Below are 26,021 nucleotides of genomic sequence, written 5' to 3'. Positions count from 1 at the left end.
TGATGGACACCTACCTTCAAGCTAAACTCCTCACTGAACTCATTGTTGGCATCTCTGTATATGTCTTGCACAGTTCATACAAGCCATTCATCAACTAGTTTTCTTAGCAACCACAAGACAGACTACAGAGTGTGGTAGCCTGTCAAAACCTTCTCCAGGTAAATGAATGCTGGATGAAGTTGCTTGCTCTAAAGCTAAGAACTTCTGAAGTTGTTTCATTATGAAGAGTGCATTAGTAGTACCCTATTCTGTCACAAACCTGAATTACATCTTATCTAATCTGCCTCTTTTACTAATCATAACTATTTCCGTTATTTTCTTAACGTGGTCCGTCAGTTTGATGCTTCTGTTGTGGCTTCTTTCTAGAATGTCTTCTTTGCCTTTGTAGCAGGTATTGATGATACTGTTACATCAGTCACTGGATATGACATGTCTTTATATTATCTTACTGACTAACATTATTATTGGGTATTTTCACCATTTCAGCAACCATCCCTGATGGTCCAGCTGCTTTTCATGTCATCATATCTTAATTACACATTTGAGTGTATAACTGTCAACTTTAAATATATGGTTGTTCTGTTGGGTTTACTTGTGGTACATACACCTGACATCTAGCTTCTCTTCTATTTGATATTGTTCCTTGTTCCTACTTTCCTTTCAGCTTCTATGACTTTATCTCCTGTACTATTCCACTACCATGTCACATTTTGTCTGGCAAAAACTTTGCACCAGTCACAAGTCTGGTCAGTAGTCTGCAGCTGAGTGCCTCCTAAATGCTCTCTATATTATAAGCTTTTATCTCCTACCCCTTCTTGTCATGTGCATCAACTACTTATGTCTGGCCAAAGTCTCTTTCAGTTTCCTTACTGTCATTCTTCAGAATCTATGATACATTCATTTTCCAACTTGTTTTCAACCTAGCTTGTAATGATTAAGGAAAAGTTTTGTTGCAGTAACCTCTGTAAACACTCATAATTGGGAGATGAGTTAAGAACGTAATTATTAATGTTAGGTTACTGCTTATGCAGTAAATATAGTTTAGATTGTCTTAGATAAAGGAGTTTAGTAATTTACCTGAACGACTGCTGGTTGTACTTCTTTAGTCAATGAAATAATTGTATCGTTGGAATGTATATTGTTTATGCTTGGAGTTTTGGTTTTAGGAAGATCTGTACGTAAAGCATTCATTTGTATTTTCATCTTTTCTAACATCCAAAGAGGAACCTTGAAAAGCACCAATTCAGTGAGTATCACATTGGGATTTTCCCTGTAGAATAGAAAATTTGACATTAGTCAAATTGTTTTGATGTCATTCAAATTCAGACGAAGCACAAAGCAACAGACTTGCTTCAAATATAGAAAATAGAAAAAAAACAAAAAAAACAAAAGTCAAGTTAAATTCATCTCACCAATATTTTTAGTGTTTTTAAGAGAAGCAAACCAAATACATCAACTAATCGTTTTAAATTTCAAACAAAACTTTGTATATTCTGTCAAGATAAGTAATGAGTCACACTAGCTGAATAAATAAAGCATTGTTTCTGTTGACATGGCTTTCTTTCTTGCCTCTGGCACTATAGTATACTCTGGACATATGTTTAAGTGTTAACTGACAGTGCAAAAGCTAGGATGTCCAAATTATAATGGTGACACAATTTTTCAATGCTGTACAGCATATGCTTGATCAATGCTGACAAGTGTTACTAAACACTTCAACAGTAGAAAGAGGTAAGTGGGGCGAGGGGGCTTGGTGAATATTGGTAGCTTGGTGTCTTACAATGTCAGTATATAGTTCTTTCATATGACATAAAGAACTAAAACATCAAGACAAAAGCTTGAAATTAATGTGTCAAAAAAAACAAACAAAAACAAAAAGTCCACAAAACAAAAAACCCTAAAAAAACTTTAATATTTTAGAACAATAAATAATTAAAGTTAAAAATATAGTTTAATTTGGCAAAGTGGCAGAAATATATTTTATTTTTGAAATTACTAACTTAAGAATAAAGGAGCAAAAAGTCTCTTATCTCATCATAATTATATAATTATTAGTTTTTTGATTTAATTACAATTACTAATATGCCTACATTGTAAAGTGGCTGTTGATAGGAAGTGCAACCAGCCATAAAAATCATGCTAAAAATAATGAGATACACAGCAATACAGTTGGTTAGGTTTTCTTTGTTGTCATGTGTACCAGATGACAAAGGAGTGGGGGTGATGAGATGTGAAACATAACCAGCTCATGCTAGGAAGATGGGTGTACAATGATAATGATGATATTACACTCATAATAATTACTAAGCCATTATGAAAATTGAATGACAATATTAATAAATTACTAGTACAATCAAATAATAAAAATTGGAACAGTAATTAAAAAAAGCTACTATACAATAAGCTATTATGTTATAATATATAACAATACATTCTAATATCTAAAGTAGGAAGTGCCAAATTGCCAAATAGTTACTGAAATAAAAAGAAATAATAAAGTTACAGGGAATAAAGCATAAAGAAAGTACATTATATCAAAACCAAAACATAAAAGAATAAAGAATAAAATTGTCAAAAGAAAATTTTAAATTATTCAAGGTATTATTTATATTTATGATACACAATGCTTGTTATTTTAACTTTAAATAAAGCATCTCAACTTACCGATATTCATCAGTATTAGCAAGGTTTTCGATGTCATTATATAACAATATATAGGCTTTTCCTCCGATAGCAGGCATATGGTGGTTATCAAATAACCACTGTTTATCATCTTGGTCTCCAGAGTACTGTAAAGAATACAGATTTACATACACATGTATTTCATATAAAAATGAATACATTTACATAAAAATTATAATAAAGAATGTTCAGACTAAATTTGATGATTTTTATGACAACCCTTTTTCAGGAACAGTCAGCAATGTTGGAGAACATAAAGATTAAAATTATAGTTGAGAAAAATAGCTGCCATGTTGGACTTATAAACCATCTGAATACAGTTAAAAAGTTACCTGTATCATGACGATTTGCACTGGGTAAGTGATGTCATCATCACTGCTGCTTAGTGCTTTGTGAACACTGTAAAAGCTGTAAGACATGATATGGACAGTTGCAATGGAGACTATAAAGCTGTAACCAGCAGGAAGAGACAACCCAGGTATTCCAACTATGTCCGCACACCAGAATTCATCCCCACATCTTTAAACAAAGCCTTAGGCTTAATTCAGGTAACTACGTGGTCAATCTCTAGCAGGACAGTGTTGCTGCTGGAAGGCCATATGCGTAGGAGCAATGATTTGGCTTCTAGCCATACTGCCAGAAAGAGTCAGCTGTAGTTGTCAGAATTTCTACAACTTAATCAGCCCCATATTTATCATTTCTTTACTGCTCACAAGGAGCTACACACAGAGGGGACAAACAAGGACAGACAAAGGTATTAAGTCAATTACATTGACCCCAGTGCTTATTTAATCGACCCCAAAAAGATGAAAGGCGAAGTTGACCTCGGCAGAATTTGAACTCAGAACGTAACAGCAGACAAAATACCGTTAAGCATTTTGCCCGGCGTGCTAACATTTCTGCCAGCTCACTGCCTTACCCCAATTTCTGGCCTCCTAATTCCCTATATTGTAATTCCATTGATTACAATGTATGGGGTGCATTGATAAAGATATCAACTGCTCTGCCTGCAACATCAAAGCTGAGCTGGTGTTTAAGATCAAGGAGGTATTCGAAGATCTTCCCAAGGACACAGTGAAGAACATGTATCAGGTTCCAGAGCCATCTTCAAGCCATGGTGGAAGTTGAGAGTGGCTACTTTGAGTAAACCGTTATCTCTCAGCTATAATCTATTTGATATTTTTTTTAATATTCTAAAATATTTGTATTTTTGGATGGGATACTGTGTTTCTTTTTAGACAAACTGTCAAATTTAGCCTGAACACCCTGTAAATACTTACAACCAGTTATTCAAAGAAGGCATAAATGATTGTCTCATCAAAATATTAAGCAGGGTTTTTGAGTTGTTACATCTGAACTTTTATATCTGTAATTTTAATCTGTTTCAGATAAAGTCTTCTTTAGTAAGCAGACAATATTTATCTATTATCTATTTAATGGGAGCAGGCATGACTGTATACTTAAGAAGTTCACTTCACTACACATAAATTTGAGTGTTGATCTCATAGTGCAGCACTTGGACTAACTGTCTCTCACTGTAGCTTTGAGCTAACCAAAGCCTTGTGAATAAAATTTGGGAGATAGTAGCAGATTTAATCTGCTACACACCACCACCTTGGTCCTAAGATGGTGCCTTCACATCAGGTTACTGTTCTGATAACTTCCTCACTTCAGAGAGACTCTCAAATGGGTTTGAGATTCTGTCCTTTCGTATCTGACACAAATGATATGTACTCATTTGTGTATTTGCGGTTTATACTGATGTTTCAGTAACATGAATTTTCCCCAAGTAAACAGTGGGAAAAGATGTGAGTTAACTTCTACAAATGACTTCTACTATTTCAACCAATGCCTTGTGGGTAAATTTAGTACATATATTATGGCTGCCCCCTCGTTATCGAGTATGGCCATTGCATAAAGCTTAACTGTTACTGGTGCTGTGATCGAATGTGACTTTTTAGCCCAGCTAAAGATCTACAATGTCTTGTACAAAATTGGCACCTAAAACCTTTACTGGTAATAGCCGGCTGTAGTTGTAACTGGGCTTCATGTACCTTTGCACGTCATTTAAGTCCTCCTGCCGAATTACACTCTCTTCCACATGCCCGACAGATATGATTAGCATGGTGTGTTACACCACCACCAGTGGCCAGGTTGTCATTCATCTGTCTTATTTTATGACTACGAAGATGACTCTTGAGTCCAGCTTTACTGAGGCAGGGTCTTGCACAGACATTGCATGTCAGCAACAAAGGAAGACCCTTCCCTTCAGGAAGTGCAACAGTGATGCCCTTCCTGACATCCCTCCTTACTTTCTCATGTGCAACTCGAGATTTCTCAAAAGTGGCTGTCCCCTCATGCACAATCCTTCTCCACCTGCTACGATCAATGTTCTCTCTGGCATGCCCTTCCTAATGCCAACCACTTCATAGAGGGTATTGGATGCTGAGTACTGTTTTTTTGTGGCACCAGAACTAGTGAAATCATCAAATAGCCACAAGACAAGACCGTGCAACTGAGCGGGATACACACACACAGTATTTATATACTCTTACTCTTTACACTTTTACTTGTTTCCGTCATTTGACTGTGGCCATGCTGAAGCACTGCATTTAGTCGAGCAAATCGACCCCAGGACTTATTCTTTGTAAGCCTGGTACTTATTCTATCAGTCTCTTTTGCCGAACCGCTAAGTTATGGGGACGTAAACACACCAGCATCGGTTGTCAAGCGATGTTGGGGGGGACAAACACAGACACACAAACATATACACACACATACATATATATATATACACACATATATACGACGGGCTTCTTTCAGTTTCCGTCTACCAAATCCACTCACAAGGCTTTGGTCAGCCCGAGGCTATAGTAAAAGACACTTGTCCAAGGTGCCACACAGTGGGAATGAACCCAGAACCATGTGGTTGGTAAGCAAGCTACCAACCATACAGCCACTCCTGCGCCTATGTGTAAGTACATGCGTGCACATATCTAAGAATGTTTACATTCTACATTTCTATGAGTTATGGTCAGTGTTCTCTGTTACCATTTCCCCATCAACAAATTGTCTGGTAGTTTGGTGCTTTCAAAGACATGGAAAATGAAATATTCCCTTGCTTGAGAAAAACAGACAAAGATTAACAGCAGATAGAGCATCCAGCTGTAAAACAATGCTTCAACAATGTGTAGTCCACTAACTTATACTAGCATGGAAAAATGGATGTAAAACCAAATAAATGAACAAACGATATGTGAGAAAAAGCAATTTTTCTTACACAAAACACAAATTTATGTATGCATATTCTAGTACTATAATGTGTCCATGGCTAACACACCAAAATTTGGATATCTCACTGAAGTCACCAACAGGACTATTTCATATGAGTTGAGTATTTTGTTAGTTTATAATTGTTTAGTACCAAGTCCACTCTGATGAGCAAATTCATAGTTAAGAGTTTTCCAGCCATGACTATCCATTCTTTTTTATTGTTAGGTATAGTGTATTCAATATGTCTTACTGTTTTTAAGATGTGAGGATATGATTTGAGGGAAATCTGTTTGGTATTACAATCAGAATGAGCAACCACAGGTTGCCTCATTGGTTTGGTTAGCATTTCTGCCAATCCTACCAATTTCAGGATTATTTTAGTGTAGTGATTTCCCATTGGCCTCTTCCAACCACATGGCAAGACTTTAACTCTGTATTCAGTCAAAGTCTTGCATTGGGAGGGGCCAATGCAAAATCACTCCTCTAAAACAGTCTTGGTAGAAATGCCATCTTTCAACAAAACAACAACTTCAAGAGTAGAAGACAATTAAGTAAAAGGAACAAATCAATGAATATAGAACGAACCAAAGAGAACTTACTTTGAATAATTCTGGATGCTTTATATATAGTCGACCTCTTGTTGCACCAAATCCAAGAGCTCTAAAAGAAAAAGAAAAAAGAAAAATTAAAACATGGAATACATTTAAAAGAACAACTATATTAAAATATAGTTCATTCTTTTGATATTGAAGATGATATATATACGACTTTGGTGTCTGAATTGAAAATGGCTATTAATAAAAATCACTTTAAAAATATAAAAATTGTATTTTCTAAAATTTTAATTAAATTTAAGTTAATCCTCTTAAACTAATATTATAAACATCATAATAATACACATTTTTCTTTTGAACTTTCTAAGCTAAAATGGCTCATAGGCAACTGTAAAATTGTCTTGATTGCTACTTAAACATATTTTAAAATAAAATCTTTATCTTCCTTAATTTAATACTATCATTTGCATCTAAGATAATTACATGATCAATTACAACGTGGAAGACACATATTAACCATTCAAAAACTTAACTTCACTTTGTCACAGTGGAACCTTGTGACAAAATCATAATTAGTGCGACAAAAATTCTGACACTAAAAAATGCTTAAATGAAGTCAACAGACCAAATATTCCTGTTTTTAAAAAAATTCAGTAATAAAAGAAAAAATGCCAAATGGTTCTATTTAATTTAACTCCGATGAATAAAGGCTATTTCACATATAAATGGTACAGAAATCTATTGAATGAAGCATTCAAAATAGCACCGAAGAATACACTATTTTCTATGAGGGAAATGTTCAAATTGTAGAATTGCTGATCAGTATGCATTCTTAATTTAGATAATTAGTTCTTGTTCCCTACACCACATAAAAACTAACTAAAATGTTTTAAAAAATATTTATATAAAAACCATTTCTTTGAAGTTGATTTCAACATTAAGGATTATATAACTTATGAATAGAGAATAGATTACATATGTATTTGCTTTTGTCTGATCTTAAACCACTTCTTACTTTTTCAAAAATTCTGTGAATTTCCTGTGTGTGTGGGCCTGTATGTATGATACATTTTTTTGTGTGTAGATGTGCTATGTCTACTTATAATATTTTACATTATACTAATAACTTTTTCTCATTTATTATTTATTTATCACTTTGGAGAAATTTTACAGTATACTTTAATACTGCAAGTTCAGCATTTTAGATTTGAGATTCTTGTTTAGGAAACTTCTTTCATCATCAAAACCTACCCTCATTTCATACAACATCTGCTGAACAAACTTATATTTACTGGAAAATTCTGATTAGTGAATATAAAGCATGGCAAACATATATTTACCATATAACAACACCAACTCTATGGAAAAATGACAAATTGTTAATTCAAGAGTTGTGTAATGAAGTAATGTTTCATTTATTTCCAAATCTTACCACTACAGTAGCTAAAGTCATCATCATTATCGTCATTTAACGTCTGCTTTCCATGCCAGCATGGGTTGGAGGTTTGACTGAGGGATGGCAAGCCAGATGGCTGCACCAGGCTCCAATCTGATCTGGCAAAGTTTCTATAGCTGGATGTCCTTCCTAACGCCAACCACTCCAAGAGTGTAGTGGGTGCTTTTTACGTACCACCGGCACAGGAGCCAGTCAAGCAGCACTGGTAACGAACACACTCGAATAGTACTTTTTATGTGCCACTGGCACAGGAGCCAGTCAGGCAGCACTGGCAATGACTGTGCTCAAATGGTGCTTTTTATGTACCGCTGGCATGGGAGCAGTCAGGTGGTACTGTCATCAGCCACGACAATGACTTGACTCAACAGGTTTTCACAAGTGCAGGTTATTGCCCAATGATTGAAGGGTACTCTTAAATGGGCCGGTTATGTTGCACTGGCATAGGCCACAGTTACGGTCTCACTTGGCTTGCTGGGTCTTCTCAAGCACAGCATATCTCCAAAGATCTCGGTCATTTGCCATCACCTCTGCAAGGCCCAATGTTTGAAGGTCATGTTTCACCACCTCATCCCAGATCCTCCTTGGTCTACCTCTTCCACAGGTTCCCTCTACTGCTAGGATGTGACGCTTTTTCACACAGCTGTCCCCATCCATATGCAACACATGACCATACAAGCGCAGTCGTCTCTCTTGCACACCATAACTGATGCTTCTTATGTCCAACTATCCAAGGTGTTTACACTCTGTCATGTATGCACATGGACATTACACATCCAGTGAGGAGCATTGTAGCTTCATTCCTTGCAAGCTTACAGTCACAGCCCATGTTTCACTGCCATGCAGCATGGCTGTTTGCACACATGCATCATACAGTCAACCTTTTACTCTGAGTGAGAATGCCTTTTGTCACCAGCAGAGGTAGGAACTCTCTGAACTTTGCCCAGGCTCTTCTTATTCCAGTAGCTACACTCTCAGAGCACCCACCCCTGCTACTGACTTAGTCACCTAGGTAACGGAAGCTATCAACTACTTGTAGCTTTTTTCCCTGGAATGTGGTGGAAGCTGTTTTCTGCACATTTTCTGTGTTTATTGCTCCTGAGCATTTGCCACACACAAAAACTACCTTCCCAGTTAACCTTCCTATGATATTGCTGCACCTCTTATGTATCCATAGCTTACACAAGGTACATCTTATGGAGTTTCCACCTACGCCTTTTCTACAGATCAAGCAGGGCCATCTACCTGAAGGGATTTGTGATTTGTCTGCTTTCCTACTTACTAAGATTTTGGTTTTCGCTAGATTAACTCTAATGCCCCTTCATTCTAGACCTTGCTTCCACACCTGAAACTTCTCTTCTAGTTCTGATAGTGACTCAACTATTAGAGCAAGGTCATCAGCTTAGAGAAGCTCCCAGGAGCATCCTGTCTTGAATTCCTCTGTTATTGAATGGAGGACTGATCTTTAGTGGGCCCCTACCCCTACTTGGAATTCTTCTCTATACTCGTTGCCAACCCTCAGCTTACTGACAGCATCCCTGTACATGGCTTTTACAGGTCTCACTAACCACTCATCTATCTCCAGCCTCTGCACTGACCACCAGATAAGGGATTGGGGGACCCTGTCAAAGGCTTTCTCCATGTCAATGAAAGCCAAGTACAGAGGTTTATATTGGGCTAGGTATTTCTCCTGCAACTGTCTTACCAGAAATATAGCATCTGTAGTGCTTTACCTTGGCATAAACCCAAACTGCATCCCATTTAAACTCACTCTCTCCCTAATTATTTGGGCTATGACCCTCTCAGTGACTTTCATTGCCTGATCTAACAACTTGAGACCTCTATAATTATTTGTATCTAATGGATCACCTTTACTTTTATAGCAGTTGACTATGGTGCTGCTACACCAGTCATTAGGTATGACTCCTTCATGTATCACCTGAGTGACTATACAGGTGACTAGACTATAGCCAACACTGCCAGATATTATAAGCATCTCTGTGGTGATTCCTGATGGGCCTGGGGGTTTCCCTGTCTTCATACTCTTAATTGCTTTATCTATCAAGGTACTGTTAATTCAGATAGCTGGTCCCTCAGTTGGGTCAACATTCAGCAGACTCTCTTCCTCCTATTCATTCTGTTCATTTAGCAACCTTTTATAGTAGCATCTCATTCTCTCTGCAGTCTCAGTAAATGCAAGTGAGCCATCATCCTTGCAGACACATTTCTCTCCTATGACATCATGATTCTCTCTCACACACTGTTTTGCAACACAAAACACTTTGTCTTTGGTCCTCATGACGCAGAACATTGGATGGGGGAACATTAAGCCTTTGGAGGTGTTCATGGGAGAAACATCTGATAGAGGTTGGAAGATAGAGACTTCTGGTACAGGTGATGGGGGTGGGAAGGGTGTGCTGAAATTAATTAATTAAACAAAAATTCATTTTACTTACTTATTGGCCCTTGCACCCATTACAAATAGTGTTTCTGAAATTAGGCGCTCTGGATCCCACTGAAATTAAAAAGTAAGACAAATTTTTTTATGTAGAATATTTGTAAAAAGAGTGTATCAAAAGTTTAGAATATGATGGTCAGAACAATGACCAAAGCCTAATAAACTTTATATTTTTCCTGAGTGACAAACTTATACACCTTCTTTGCTGTTCCCTCACTTTTCTTTTGTTTAATTTTATAAAAATGTTTTCTAGAATGAGCACAAATGTATATAGAGGATAGAGACATTTTCAATAACTCTTAACTAAAATAGAAAAAGCCTAAGAGATATATCATAATATTGATTTAAAATTTTGGTACAAGGCCAGCAATGTCTGTTAAGGGAGGAGAGTAAGTTGAGGACATTGATCTCAATGTTGAACTGGTACTTGTTTTAACAACCCCAAAAGGACAAATGGCGAAGTCAACTTCGGTGGAATTTGAACCCAGAACATAAAGCTAGAAGAAATGTCACTAAGCATTTTGCCTGTCATGCTAATGGTTCTGCCAGCTTGCTTCCTTCAGAAATATAATAATCCTTTCTACTATAGGCATAAGGCTGGAATTTTGTGGGTGGGGGATAGTCAATTACATCAACCCCAGTGTATAAATTGTACTTATTTCATCAACACCGAAAGGTTGAAAGGCAAAGTTGACTTTGGCGGAATTTGATCTCAGAGCATAAGGATGGATGAAATGCTGCTGAGCATTTTGCTCGCCAAGCTAACAATTCTGCCAGCTCGCCACCTTCAGAAATATTATAATAATGGAAGACAACTATCAAATATTGTTCAAACATCTGACAATGAACTGAATAGAATAGAAAATAAAAGACAGGTTAAGTTAGCTACAGCATCCATTAAATAGACAGGTGAAGTATAATGTGTATCTCAGTTTGTAAGAAACAAAACACAAATCAGTACAAGGAAGGTGGTTAAAAATAGTCAACAGGTCTATGTGAATATACAAGAAAACCACTTAAAATGCTTCAATATACAGCAAAAATACAGGACCTCCTTGCCTGAAGAGAAAGTATGATTGGAACTGAAAAATATTTTTCAAAAATACATCAACTTTTAACATTTTTTTGCATTGTTTTAATTCAGTACATTAATAAAGTTATTTTGAAGATCCTACAACTAAAAGACCTTGAGTCATGTTAATTTACATGTGAATTAAACACTTTAAGAAGTAGCATCATCAATACATTTAAAAAATGCAATATAAGCTTACCTTTGGCCCTTCTCTCTTGAGTGGTTCAACAGAACGCATAGATTTCTGAGGTGTTACTCTCCTAAGAAATAAACGGAAATGAGATTCCACAAATCAGTTTATTAATAGTCTTTTTTAACAGCATTGCATGTTATTTTCCTATTCTAATATGTAGAGTAATATTTTTTAGAATCTAGCGACATAGTCCATTAGCCAATGAAAGAACCTCCATGTGAGTGCTCAATCAGCTAGAAATAACAGCTAAATATCTTTCAAACTACACCCTACTGTCTTAAAAAGACAAATTGGATAACATAGTCAGTCTGGTATATACTTTTTATGAAAAAAAAAAAAAATAGTGGGGGAGCAACTTGGATGCTAAACAGCAACATTGTAACATGACATCATTGTTCAGTCAAAAATGTGGTTGGGACATTTTTCAGGAAAGTGGACTATGGTAAAGCAGGCAACATGCCTTATGTGTAAAGATTTCTTTTGTGTATGTATAAGAACCCTTTGAATTGACTAATGCATTACTAATGATTATTTTATGAGATACAAGAAGTAAACAGAACACATTTAGATGTGAGGCATCAAGCCACACACCATAGAATATCTAATACAGCAGTCTTCATTTAACCCGAAATTCTTGACCTTTGCCCTTTTAATACTTAATAACATTTTTTGAAGAGGAATAAAAAAAAAAAACTGTACCTGAACAGTTAATTACTGTACTAAGCTTCATTCTTATAGATATTGCAATTAAATCATAAGCAACTGCATTGAATCATCAAACAAGACAAACGTATAAGTCCTATTTAATGATTTTTAACCTTTTTGATAGCATTCAGCTCAAGACTGTCTCTGGTTCTTTGTTAGAAAAACTACCAGTTTTAAAGTGCTTACATGTAGATAAAAGTGGTCATTATATGGAAAAAAAAGTTGGTTCTTGATCATTTTCAAAATAAATTGTAATAAAGTCAGTGTATTGTTTAAAATAGGTTAGAAAATGTTTAATATTCATAGTTGAAATAGCCCTAATCAGTCCTTATTTGACTGGCCTTACAGCACAGAAGTATTCAGGACATAGAGATAGGATATTAAACATAGTTGTTTCAGTCAAACTTTTAATCAAATTTCTAAACATGGCTATCTCATTCTAATAATTGACTGGTTGCCCAGTACTTTAGGACTTAAATCCTGCAGTCTTCCTTCTGAAGGCAATAAAGATTTTTTATAAGAGAAATTGACTAAACTCTTTAACCCTTTTATTACCAACCCGGCTGAAACCGGCTCTTGCTCTTTAGTACAAATGTCTGGTTTTCAAAAGTTTTGAATTAAAATCTTCCACCAAACCTTAGTCACAATTTATGTTCCTAAAACTAGCTTAATGATAACTAAGTTATTTTACTAAATTCTTTGTTATATTTAAAGTAATTGGAAAAAACACAGAGCATCTGAAAATAAATACAGTAACGAAAGGGTGGTACTCTAGTGGGGCAGTAGTACAATGGTTGAATCAAGCAAAAGAATAAAGGAATAAAAAAAAAAGAATTTAAGAGGAAAGGAATAAAAAATCAACTTACCCAGAATGTGTTGGGGGACGGCCTTTTTTCTGTGAAAATAAATTTAAAAAATGAAAGCAACATGTAAAAATAAAATTTAGCTGACAAATTAAATTCTGAAGATATATAAAGAAAATGGTGTGGGTGGTTTGACAAGCAAAATAAAATACTGGGATGAAGTTGACTGATCAGATAAAAAAAATTGAGCAAAATTTGTTGATGACCTTGAGTAGCAAAGTTAACAAGGTTTACTTACAGATGTAAACTCTAAGTACCTTGCATATGATGAATACATACATAAGTGTGTGTATGTGCATTTATGTTATTGCATAAGCAAACGTGTGATCAAAGGCATTCTTCCTATGACTAGACCATAGAGTGTGATTTGGCTGCTATTTTTAGTGGACTAAGTGACATAGATTATGCCTTCACTGGTCTAGATACATATGTATTAGGTAAGTATGTATATATGTTTTATGTGTATCTCTTTATTGATAAAAAGCATAAAAAGAAACAAATTCAATGAAATATAAAGCAATGGTCAAGGGTAAGACAGTAAACCAGTAGAATAAGTGATTTACAATATTAAGTTTTTTTTTCTCCTTCCTACAGCTTAACTTCATAGGTCATGTTTCGTTTTATCAATCTCAACTCTTTGATTATAACTCACCTTTACTAACAAATACAAACTTTGTAACTTTGTACCTGTGACGGAAACTGATATAAAAATAAATCAACAAAGGAATCTCTACACTGGGAGTGTACAGGCTCTTTTGTTTGCATTCAGATTTGAAATCATCTGCAGATGAAGCTTCCATAAATTCATGAAGAACTAGTTTAAGCCTTAAGATCAAAATAGTAATTTAATATATACTGTTGTATTCATTTTTGTTTTATCTTAAACATGGCATAGATGCAGGCATGGTTATGTGGTAAAAAAACTTGCTTTCCATTCACATGATTTTGGGTTTGATCCCATTACATGGCAACTTAAGTGTCTACTACAATAACTTTGGGCAGATTAAAAGCCTTGTGAGTGGATTTACTGCATGGAATCTAAAAGTCTGCCTTGTGTAAGTGCGTGTGTGAAAATGCTTAATGGTGATGATGATCAGTTTGTAAGTCACATAGAGAAGCATATGGGAAAGTGAGTTACTACATGGTTATGAATCCAAACATTCTAATGTGTTTATTGTTAATAATCTAACATAAATCTGTAAAATTAATGAGTTGTTATTTTTTCAATGCTGTGTATTCTCCCAGGTTCTCAAGTACTGAGGCACTAAGAGCACTCCCCACATATGCTCTTCAGAGTAACTTGATTTGCTAGAAATAGTACCCAAATTTCACCAAATCATACCCTACCATCTTATAAAGGGTTGGATTTACAAAAACATGAGATGGTCAATGCCAGAATATCTCTGACTATAGGTTTGCTCAAATTAGGGTTTACCTAAGAATAAACAATAAGAACCAATATAAAAGTGAGAAAATTCAAAGCTTTACCTTTTTCTTTTGGACTGGAATAGCAATGTCTGAATCAGTGTCTGAGGATCGTCTTTTGCGGTTAACTGTAGACTGAAATAAAAAGAAACTTATTATAAAAATCATAGAAATACATAGACATAATGAATTTACTAATGATTTGATGATCAATATAGCAATATCGAGCTTCTTGTATAAAGTGCTCAGGGGCCTACAACTTGTTGAAAAAAAGGATAAAAGAGGGGTTAGGAAGTGGCAATAAGACAAGAAAAGAAAGATGCAATGAAATCTAAAAGTATATACACAGTAAATTAGAATAAAATACAAGAAGACAGGGAAATGAACTGTAAAAGAGCCAGAGAAAGGAAAGGATACTTAGGCATGTCAGAAGTGAAGATGAATTTTGAGAAGCATGGGATTTTGAAGGATGCAGAAGAATTGATCTGTAAATTCACAGTTAAAACATGTACTTATAAGTGAGTGTCCATTTCCTTTAAATCATGAAACATTTTAAAAATAAAATTACAAATGATATCCTATGATAAATTGTGCAATCTTAAATATCCGTTTAGTCATATTAACCCTTTTGGTACCAAGGAGCTGGGGGTTGCAGCTGGTTCTTTCATTGGGGACCACCTATTTTAATGTGTTCACTATATAAATTCTTTCTAAATCTTGGCACAAGGCCAGCAATTTTGAAGGGAGTGACAATTTGATTACACTGATCCCAGTACTTGTCTGATACTTCATTGTATCAACCCTTAAAAGATGAAGTGCAAAATTGATCTTGGTGGGAGCTGAACTCAGATCATAAAGAGCTGGAAGAAATGTTGCTGAGCATTTTGTCCAATGTATTAAGAATTCTGCCAGCTCATTCCTTGCTCATTACCTAAATTAAAAACGTAATTTTATGGAATAAACATTCTGTTATTGTGTTCCAAACACTAGCTTAGTATACCAATTAATGAATAAAATTATTTTACTAAAGCTTTCAAAATACTTGATTAATTTCCAAACGGCTAGTAATCAAACATACATAGAAATATCAAAAATAATTGCTAATGAGTGAAATTGTGCGTTTGAGATTATATTAAAATATCCAAATAGTAAAACTTACTCGTTTAGAACTGCCAGCTGTTATTAGCTGAGATACATTCTCAACGGGTGCTTTATCATACTTTATATTTTGACGATCCGGAACGTACATCTTTTTAGCCTGAGAAAAAAAAACAGAAAAGAAGTTTTTATTATTAAATGCTAATTCTTACTTTGGAGATGTACCTACATGGCAAATGACCTGATATGAGAGTATGTGTTAAAGCTAAAATAATCACATTATGGAGGAGTAGGGGAAAAGTCTTGAAAATGTTGTGGGGGAGTCATGAAAGAATTGTGGAAAAATCCCAAAAGAATTATGAAATGATGAAATCCATTAAAATCACAAATACTGTTATATTCACTTTTGTGCTCTTTCGTGACAGTACAATATAAAGTATCAACAGCTTTCATCATATAACAATGACCTGATGAGTGGCAGAATTTCTCTGCTTCACTAATGTAAAATAAAAGTGTATACAAGAGTAAATATATATAAATATATTCTGTATAATCGTTGTCATGAAATTTCAGCTATGTTTTCTTTGCCTTCTTGCTTGTTTGCCATGCTCCACTCTTAGCGCCGCTGTTTCTTCTCTTTGCTGTTCTCTAGTATGCTTGCTTCTATCTCCTCCTCCTCCTCCTCCATAACCTCCTTTTCTACCTTTTTCTCGACCTCCTTTTCAATTTCCTTTACGACTTTCTTTTCAACCACCTTTACGGCTTCCTTCTCCACCTCTTTTTCTGCTTTTTTTCTTTTTTCTGTCCCTCTGGCAGAGAGCTCATTCTTTCTTTCCTTTTTCATTTTTTAACCCCTTCAAATTCCTCCTCTATTCCTGTTGTCTCCTTCTCATCTTCCTGGACCACATTGTTCACCTTCTTCTGCTCCTCAGACTGCTCCATCTGTTGTTACCTCTCCTCTCTCCAGGGGCACCTCACCTTCATGTGGCCTTTTTTGCCACACAGGTTGCATATGGGAGGCCTACCCTCCATTACCACTCTCAATCTCATATCTTCGGGTAGGATAATTTCTTCTGGAATTTTATTCATGTCACTCACGCTTGCTTGTACTGCCATCTCGATTCCGTATCCCCACTAGTTCATTCTTTTGGTTCTTGTTACTCTTAGGATTTTTGCATCCTCCACCATACTGCGGCAACCAACTATGTTTCATCCAACTCTGGTGGTACTTTTCCCACCCTTACTCTGACAACTCACTTGCCACAGTATGTTGGTAGGAGCACCTACTCTTCTGTCTTTATGGCAACAGCGGAGTGCTTTATTGCTTCTTCTTCACTTGTAAATCGCACTTCTACTGTGCTATATCTTCTTCTTCTTGTTATAAATGTGGTGACCTTTTTGATCTCTTTTAAACACTTCTCAATGTGTTCTAGCATAGCTATTTCAATTTTCCTTGTCGAAACCTTCAGTGTTTTGTATATCACTGTCCTTTTCGAAGGCTTCTACCTCTATTCCTCTACCAGTTGCAGCCACATAACTGTGGCTATTTGCTGGTCCAGTTTCCATTTCACTTCTTCTCTCCAGCTCTCCCATAAATGGGAAGGAAAAACACATTTCAACAAAAACTTGTTAGTTAAAACAGCAATTTCAACCAAGAACAAGAAGAGACCTTTAACAATTATAACAATATAACCACTTACTTCAACGTAACCAAGAAAAACACACTGCCACAACAAAAAAAAAAAACCTTGCTGACTGACCCTGCTTGCTGTGTCTGTCCACTATTTATCAGTTGTGGAACAGCCTACTTCTCACTTGGGGGTGTCTGTCACAACACCCCACTGCTTTGAAACTATTTTTTCTTTCACACAACATTATTATTTTTTCTTCAGGTAGTACCAGTCTACACTGTTTACCAGTAGTGCTACTAACATATAGTGACCTGACTTAAATCCTTTATTCAAACTTATCATGATTATTATTTTTTTCTCCCAAACAGAATTATTTTTCTCTTTAGAATGCCACAGGTAGTACCAGTCTACATTGTTTACTGGTAGCACTACCAACACACAGTGACCTGACTTAAATCCTTCACATGGACTAATTATTATTATTATTTTTCTTCCACACAGAATTATTTTTCTCTTCAGAATGCCGCATGTAATACATTGTTCACTGGTAGTGCTACTAACACATAGCGACCAAACAGAAATACTACAAACAGATTTATATTATTTTTCACTTTGTGTAGTTCAGTTCTGTGTTAGTCTTATCTGCCACTGTGTGTAGTTTGACTCCTCATTGCCACTGATATGACCCGCATTATGACGACGTATTTCGTTGTCTGCATGACTGGCCCAAACAGCGTACCTTGCAAACTGATCCTGCTTGCTGTGTCTGTTCACTATTTATCAGTAGTGGAACAGCCCACTTCTCACTTGGGGATGTCCACCACAACATTATTTTTATTTATTTACTTAAACAATGAACTCCAGGTCCTTGATTCTAAAAAACATGCCTTCAAACTTAAATCTGTCAACACATAGATAGTCTATTGTACACAAAGACACTATTACATACTCAAATACTGTATATGAACTATCAACGAATGACCATCTTTTGACAAACTTCATATATTAAATCAGAAATAATAGTACATATTTTATCTCAATTTTAAGGAACAAGGTAACAATATTAAAGAATACGTATAAAAAAAATGAAATACAAACCTCTTCTAGAATCTTCTGACAAACTGATTGCACATGTTCATCTTTCACGGCATTTAGTCCATTATTAAAGCGAATGTTTTCTATACCAGGATTAAAGAATTTCTGTAAAGTTGAAGTGTATAAAAAATTAATTGCAAAATAATACAACTGTAAATTTAGATAGAGAAAAATGTCAGTTAATAGTGTCAATTAACAGTTTCAATTCATTGCTATCTAGATAGCAATGAATTGAACCTGTCCCTGGTAATGTACTACAAGTAGATGTAGAGTTGTTGGATGAGATGTTAACAGTGAAAGACAGGAGAGAAAAAGAACAAAAGAAAAATACTGATGAATTGAAATCTTCAACAAGGAAGTAAAATCATGCACACATATATGCACATGCCCACACACACACACACACTGAGAACTAACAGTTCATTGTGGTGATGATACTGCTAGGATGTTAGTTAATGGAAGTGGTAGTATTTTTTTCAAAGAGGATGGAAGTGACAGTGAATAATTTCAAATTGCTGGACCAGGTGATGAAAGTCACAAAGAGGGTCATAGCCCAACTAATTAGAGGGAGAGTTAGTTTAGACAAGGTGCAGTTTAAGTTTGTGCCAGGGAGAAGCACTACTGATGCTATATTTCTGGTAAGACATAGAGAAAGCCTTTAACAGGGTACACTGATCCCTTATCTGGTAGTCAATGCAGAGACTAGGGATAGATGAGTGGTTGGTAAGAACTGTACAAGCCCTGTTCAGGGATGCTGTCAGTAAGGTGAGGATTGGCAACAAGTATAGTGAAGAATTCTGAGTAGAATTTGGGGTTCACCAAGGATCAGTCCTCAGGTCCCTCTTATTCATCATATTTCTCCAGGCAATAACAGAGGAATTCAAGACAGGTTGCCCTTGGGAGCTTCTCTATGCTGATGATCTTGCTCTGATAGCTGAGTCACTACCAGAACTAGAGGAGAAGTTTCAGGTGTGGAAGCAAGGTCTAGAATCAAAGGGCATTAGAGTTAATCTAGCAAAAACCAAAATCTTAGTAAGTAGGAAGGCAGACAAATCACAAATCCCTTCAGGTTGATGGCTCTGCTTGATCTGCAGAAAAGGCGTAGGTAAAAACTCCATAAGATATACCTGGTGTAAGCTATGGACACATAAGAGGTGCAGCAATATCAAAGGAAGGTTAACTAGGAAGATAGATTTTGTGCGTGGCAGATAGACAGGGACAAAAAACACCAAAGATAAACAGAAAACAGATTCCATCACATGGCAGGGGAAAAAAACTAGAAGTAGTTGATAGCTTCCGTTACCTAGGTGACCAAGGAAGTAGCAGGGATGGATGCTCTGAGAATGCAGCTGCTAGAATATAAATAGCCTGGGCAAAGTTCAGAGAACTTCTACTTCTGTTGGTAATAAAGGGCCTCTCGCTCAGAGTAAAAGGTAGACTGCATGAGGCATGTGTGCAAACAGCCATGCTACACAGGACTGCTGAGGAGATGCGCAAGCTTAAAAAAACATGAAGTTAGTATGCTCCACTGGATGTACAATATCAGTGTGCATATACAACAGAATGTAAGCGCCCTGAGAGAAAAGTCAGACATAAGAAGCATTACATGTGGTGTGCAAGAGAGACGACTGCGCTGGTATGGTCATGTATTGTGTATGGATGAGGACAGCTGTGTGAAGAAGTGTCACACCCTAACAGTGGAGGGAACTTGTGGAAGAGTTAGACCCAAGAAGACATGGGGTGAAGTGGTGAAGCATGACCTTCAAACATTGGGCCTCACAGAAGCAATGACAAGCGGCTGAGACCTTTGGAGATATGCTGTGCTTGAGAAGACCCGGTAAGCCAAGTAAGATCATAGCTGTTGTCTATGCCAGTGTTGCATAACTGGCCCATTTAAAAGTACCCTCCAAGTGTCAGGCAATAATCTGTGCTTGAGAAGACCTGTTGAGTCAAGTGAAATTGTTGTTGTGGCTGATACCAGTGCCGCATAAAAAGCACCATTTGAGTGTAGCTGATGTCAGTGCCCCCTGACTGGCCCCTGTGCCAGTGGAATGTAAAAAGCACCCACTACACTCTCAGAGTGGTTGGCATTAGGAAGGGCATCCAGCTGTAGAAATCAGAACAAATTGGAACCTGGTGTAGCCTCCTGGCTTGCCAGTCCTCAGTCAAACTGTCCAACCCATGCCTGCATAGAAAGTGGACATTAAACGATGACGACGACATGAAATGAAATTTTGAAAAATACTCTGATTTAACATATGTTCCTCAGTGCAAGAAATTGCAGATGAGCAATGTCATTGTTGCCTTCAACCACAACCATGACTACCAACAATAAACAAACATGGACATTTAGGACAAAACTTATGAAAATTCTTTGGATAGGCAAAAGGTTAAAGAAATAAATAAATGAATCAAGCTTACCTTTAAATAATCCTGAATGACATGGTCAATTTCTTTGTTGATGAATCTTTGTAAATTTTGTCTTATCAGGTCCAATGATTTAGTGGAGCTAGTAATGCAGGCTACCCTGGAATTTGTAAAATAAGAGATGAATGAGTGATCAGTGTGTCTAGATGTAATCTGATCTGGATTAAATAACTGCAAAGTGAACTTCTAAACTATTGTCATGTCAGCATCATGAATGTACACACAGACACACACACACACACTGTTTACATATACAAAGCTGTATATTCAGTCAGTTGTTACTTTCAAGTTCCTTAACTCTGGTTCTGAGAAACAAAATTCATATTATAAAATAAAACTAAATTATAATTTCCCATCAAAATTTTATGTTAATTTATGTTGAAAGCATCAGCTTATTAATAACAATTTTTTTTTGTTAAAATCTTCATTATTTTCGAAAAGGCAACAGGTTTTTCTAGAAAGAGGCTAACAAAAGGGGTAAAATATGGAGAAATGAGATCCTGGAGAAGTGATGGTTGTATGACATTTCAACTTCAACTAAATATATTACATACTTTTTCTTCTTTGTGCTAACATACACATGCACATTTGTATATATATATATTTATAAATTTCTTGCCTTCACTAAACGATTTATAATAGTTCATATCTTACTTAGCCTTTGATATAGCTCCTGCATGACATCGGAATGCAGACTTATAAGCCTGACTAACTGGAAAGTTATTCAAAGTCTGTAACCGCATGCTGAGTGGCTTTGGCTGAAATAGAAGATAAAACAAATGATATATAAATGTATGTATATGTGTGTGCCTGTATATATGTCTGTGTGTGTGTGTGTGTGTGTATATATATATATATATATATATATATATATATATATACACACAGATAAAGGGTGAAATATAATTCATTTAATAAAATCAACAAATTTCACCAAGTAGTATTTTGATATGGAAAAGGGCCATATTTGGTAAAATTATATATAATTATAACAATGAGGGTCTTTGCAACAAGTTGCTAGACCACATACCGAAAGTATTAGAAATAGCAGCCAGAGGACTGTTATTTCTTTTACTACAAAAATATGTCCCCACAGACAACAGTATTTGTAACTCATTATATACTTTTGCTATGTGGTCTAGCAACTTGTTGCAAATACCCTCATTATATATATATATATATATATATATATATATATATATATATATATATATATATGTATATGTGTATATATCATCACCATTTAACGTCTGTTGTCAATGGTAACATGAGTCGGATGGTGTAACCACAGCTGGCAAGCTGGGGTATTGCACCAGACACCAGTCTGATTTGGCATGGTTTCTATGGCTAGAGGCCCTTCCTAATGCCAACCACTTTACAGAGTATGCTTTTATGTGGTATCGCATGGGCACTTTTTTGTGTCATTGCATGGGTGCTTTTCCATGGCACTGCATGGGCGCTTTTACATGGCACCGCCATGAAGGATTAGTCTTAACACTTCTGCTGCAGAGTATGGACCTTCTTGAATGCGGCAAGATATCACGTATCCTTTGTCTATATATATATATATACATAATATCAGTGAGGAAGATATTAAATATAAACTAGTGCCAACACTCAATCTTAACCCGCATGAGACTGCTCCTGATTCTATGACACAAACTTCCTATTTAAAACAATCTAAATTAAAACCTTACATCAAAATTTCATATAAATTTATGTTCCAAATGACCAGCTCAATTATGATGAAGTTACTTTCATTATTATAAAAATTGACTGAAACAAAGGCAGTGTATTTCAACAAAAATTCAGTAATGAAAAGGTTAGAAAGAACATTTTGGTAGTCACATGGGCTACGATTTTCTCATAGTATGATAATTTTAAAAAACTGAATGTAAAAACATTGTTGCTTTGGTAATAATAATGCATTCTTTAATAATTCTTTTATAGGCGCAGGAGTGGCTGTGTGGTAAATAGCTTGCTTACCAACCACATGGTTCTGACACTTTGGGCAAGTGTCTTCTACTATAGCCTCGGGCCGACCAAAGCCTTGTGAGTGGGTTTTGGTAGACGGAAACTGAAAGAAGTTGTCATATTATATGTATATATATGTGTGTGTGTGTGTCTGTGTTTGGCCCCTACAACATCGCTTGACAACCGATGCTGGTGTGTTTGTGTCCCCGTAACTTAGTGGTTTGGCAAAAGAGACCAATCGAATAAGTACTAGGCTTACAAAAAATAAGCCCTGGGGTCGATTTGCTCGACTAAAGGCGGTGCTCCAGCATGGCCGCAGTCAAATGACTGAAACAAGTAAAAGAGTAAAGAGTAACCTTAAGGGTTCCCAAACAGATTGAGGATGATACGGTGTGGAATTATATCAAATATGTGTAAATGAGACAAATACAAAGGCTATCTGTGACCACTAAAGCAAAATACTTTCTCTTCAGCTGTCTCTCTCCAATCTAAAGGTGCATGCCCATTCACAAAGCCCATGCTAACCACTCACATCCACTTATCAACAAATTTACTGGGTAGCAGCATTTCTCTCTCTGCCCTCATTTTCCTTTTCAAATGAAAACATTGATGAGGACTTGGCTAAAGAGGAAGGTGTTTGTTGTCAGCCCTTTCTGTGTAATCCACCATACAACTTGTTTTACTAAGGTTACCAGGCAGATACAAACTGACTACCCTTATTGGCCAAAGGAAGGTGGTAGGTCAATCTTCATAATGGACTCAGAATTCTAAAATTTGCCACAAAAATAATAATAATGGTTTCAAATTCTGGCACAATACCAGCAATTCTGGGGGAGAGGGTAAGTTGATTACATTCACCCCAGTGCTCATTGACCTCGAAAGGATGAAATGAAAAGTTGATCTCAGTGAATTTCTACTTAGAATGTGACTATGGATGAAATGCTGCTAATCATTTTGCCTGGCACACAAATGATTCTGCCAGTTCACTGCCTTAATTATGACAATAACAATGATTTCAAATTTTGGTATAAAGCTAGTAATTTTGGGGGAGGAGTTATGTCGATTATTTCAATCCCAGTGTTCAACTGGTACTTGTTTTATTGAACCTGAAAGGAAATTTGTATCAAGAACAGTGCAAAATATTTACAAAAAGTGTTAAAGATTATGGATAACAATTAAACAAAATCCAAGACAATAAGATGTGTTAAATTGAAATATGAAAATCAAGTTTAAAGTATGTAGTGATAAAAATGAAGCTTTAAATAAACTAATATGCTGTACTGTGTCTTTATATTTTTATTCCTAACACATCTAAAAAGTCAATAACTTCAATTCTCATCTACTTTTCCATACTGGTATGGCTTCAGTAGGTCTGTTTCAACATAGTACCCCTCTACAAGCTGTGATCTTTCAACATAGATTTAATGTTAAGGTGGTCAATTACTGATCACATCTTGGCCACAAATTCAAATCTTACCATTATCATGCAATACCATGAGCAAAAAATACAAAATCTACTTGATTACAGAGAAAGGATATGACAGAGAGAGGAGAGAGAGAAAGAAAGAGGGAGAGAGACAGGCAGAAAGACAAAAAAAGGGCGGTGAGCTGGCAGAAACGTTAGCACACCAGACGAAATGCTTAGCGGCTTTTCGTCTGCCGTTACGTTCTGAGTTCAAATTCCGCTGAGGTCGACTTTGCCTTTTGGGGTCAATAAATTAAGTACCAGTTATGCACTGGGGTCAATCTAATTGGCTTGGTCTCTTTGTCTGTCCCCTCTATGTTTAGCTTGTTGTGGGCAATAAAGAAGTAAGAAAGAGAAAAAAAAAAAAAAAAGGTGACAGCATGTTGGTATTGTAATATCAAGTACATGTAAATAATATACATGCACACAAACAAACATATAAAGATGTGCGTGCGTATGTGAGTGCAAATATACATTTAATACAAAATGCTCCTGTTTGCTGACTGATCAGAAACAGATTCCATTTCATGGTTAAGTGATTAGAAGCAGAAAGGTAAACCTCACTGAAAAATGTGTTTTTATGCAGCATTTGAGACACTGAATAATCTTTTCTACTCTAGGCACAAGGCCTGAAAAATTATTTGGGGGTGAGGGGTGGGGGCAGTCGATTAGATCGACCCCAGTACGCAACTGGTACTTAATTTATTGACCCCAGAAAGATGAAAGGCAAAGTCGACCTCAGCGGAATTTGAACTCAGAATGTAATGCTAAGCATTTTGGCCAGCATGCTAACGTTTCTGCTAGCTTGCTGCCTTGAGATGTTGAATAATACTCAAGAATTGGTGTTGAAGTGTAAACACAAAAATAAGCATCTTCTAAAGAACTTTCAGGATAAGATCTTATATGTAGCATTATCTGGCAGTGCCAAAGCCGTATTTAATTTTTTATCTTTTACTTATATCAGTCATTGGACTGCAGCCAGCAGCCATGCTGAGGTACTGTCTTGTAGGGTTTAGTCAAACAAATCAACCCCAGTACTTATATTTTGTTAATAGTTTGGTACTTTTACCGAACTGTTAAGTTATGGGGACATAAACAAACCAACTCTGGTTGTCAAGCAGTGGAGGAAGGACAAACACTGATACATACACACGTATATATTAGAAATCCCAACGAAGCTGCCACACTGACCACCCAGCCCTACCAACAATGGCTATGTGTTGCCCCACCCTCATTTATAGATACAGATACCTAACCAACTGACTGATAGCATATCAAAAAAATATTTTGAAAACCCTTTCAAACAACAATAATCAATAAGTTACAGTGATAAATGTGAATGCAACAATGAAACCAGAGTAAAATAGTTGAAACACATCAAATATTGGAGAAAATCTGCTACATGTACTTAGGACTTTTTCCTCTGTGCATATATCAAACTACATATAGACACACACACACATTATATACACAAGTTGTTTTCACTTAATCTATCTTTATCCATACTAGCATGAAAAAAATTGAAGCAGGATTTTACGGTCCAATGCCCTTTCTTGTCACCAACCCATACCAGTTTGCAGTTCAGCCACAAATGGTGACAGTTCGTAGGTGTAGCCAAGTGTGGTTTGTAAACACACACATACATATGGCATC

The 26,021-nt window shown here is 36.1% G+C and overlaps 1 protein-coding gene across 4 annotated transcripts in view; it reads right to left on the bottom strand.

Annotated features, from left to right (window-relative positions):
- The window catches only part of LOC115209131, an 85,538-nt gene that overhangs the window by 9,381 nt on the left and 50,136 nt on the right, over positions 1-26,021 (bottom strand). For all 4 annotated transcript variants that reach the window (XM_036506346.1, XM_029777281.2, XM_029777297.2 and 1 more), the window contains 11 exons: positions 21,584-21,687; positions 20,924-21,029; positions 18,506-18,607; positions 15,838-15,936; positions 14,742-14,813; positions 13,257-13,285; positions 11,692-11,752; positions 10,419-10,477; positions 6,555-6,615; positions 2,665-2,789; positions 1,078-1,270 (listed from right to left, as the gene is read on the bottom strand). In XM_036506346.1, the coding sequence (XP_036362239.1) occupies positions 1,078-1,270; positions 2,665-2,789; positions 6,555-6,615; positions 10,419-10,477; positions 11,692-11,752; positions 13,257-13,285; positions 14,742-14,813; positions 15,838-15,936; positions 18,506-18,607; positions 20,924-21,029; positions 21,584-21,687 (1,011 nt within the window). The remainder of the gene's footprint in view (positions 1-1,077; positions 1,271-2,664; positions 2,790-6,554; positions 6,616-10,418; positions 10,478-11,691; positions 11,753-13,256; positions 13,286-14,741; positions 14,814-15,837; positions 15,937-18,505; positions 18,608-20,923; positions 21,030-21,583; positions 21,688-26,021) is intronic.

The sequence above is a fragment of the Octopus sinensis genome, linkage group LG1, assembly GCF_006345805.1.
Source record: "Octopus sinensis linkage group LG1, ASM634580v1, whole genome shotgun sequence".
Taxonomy (NCBI): Eukaryota; Metazoa; Mollusca; class Cephalopoda; order Octopoda; family Octopodidae; genus Octopus; species Octopus sinensis.
This window is presented reverse-complemented; position numbering and strand designations above follow the sequence as displayed.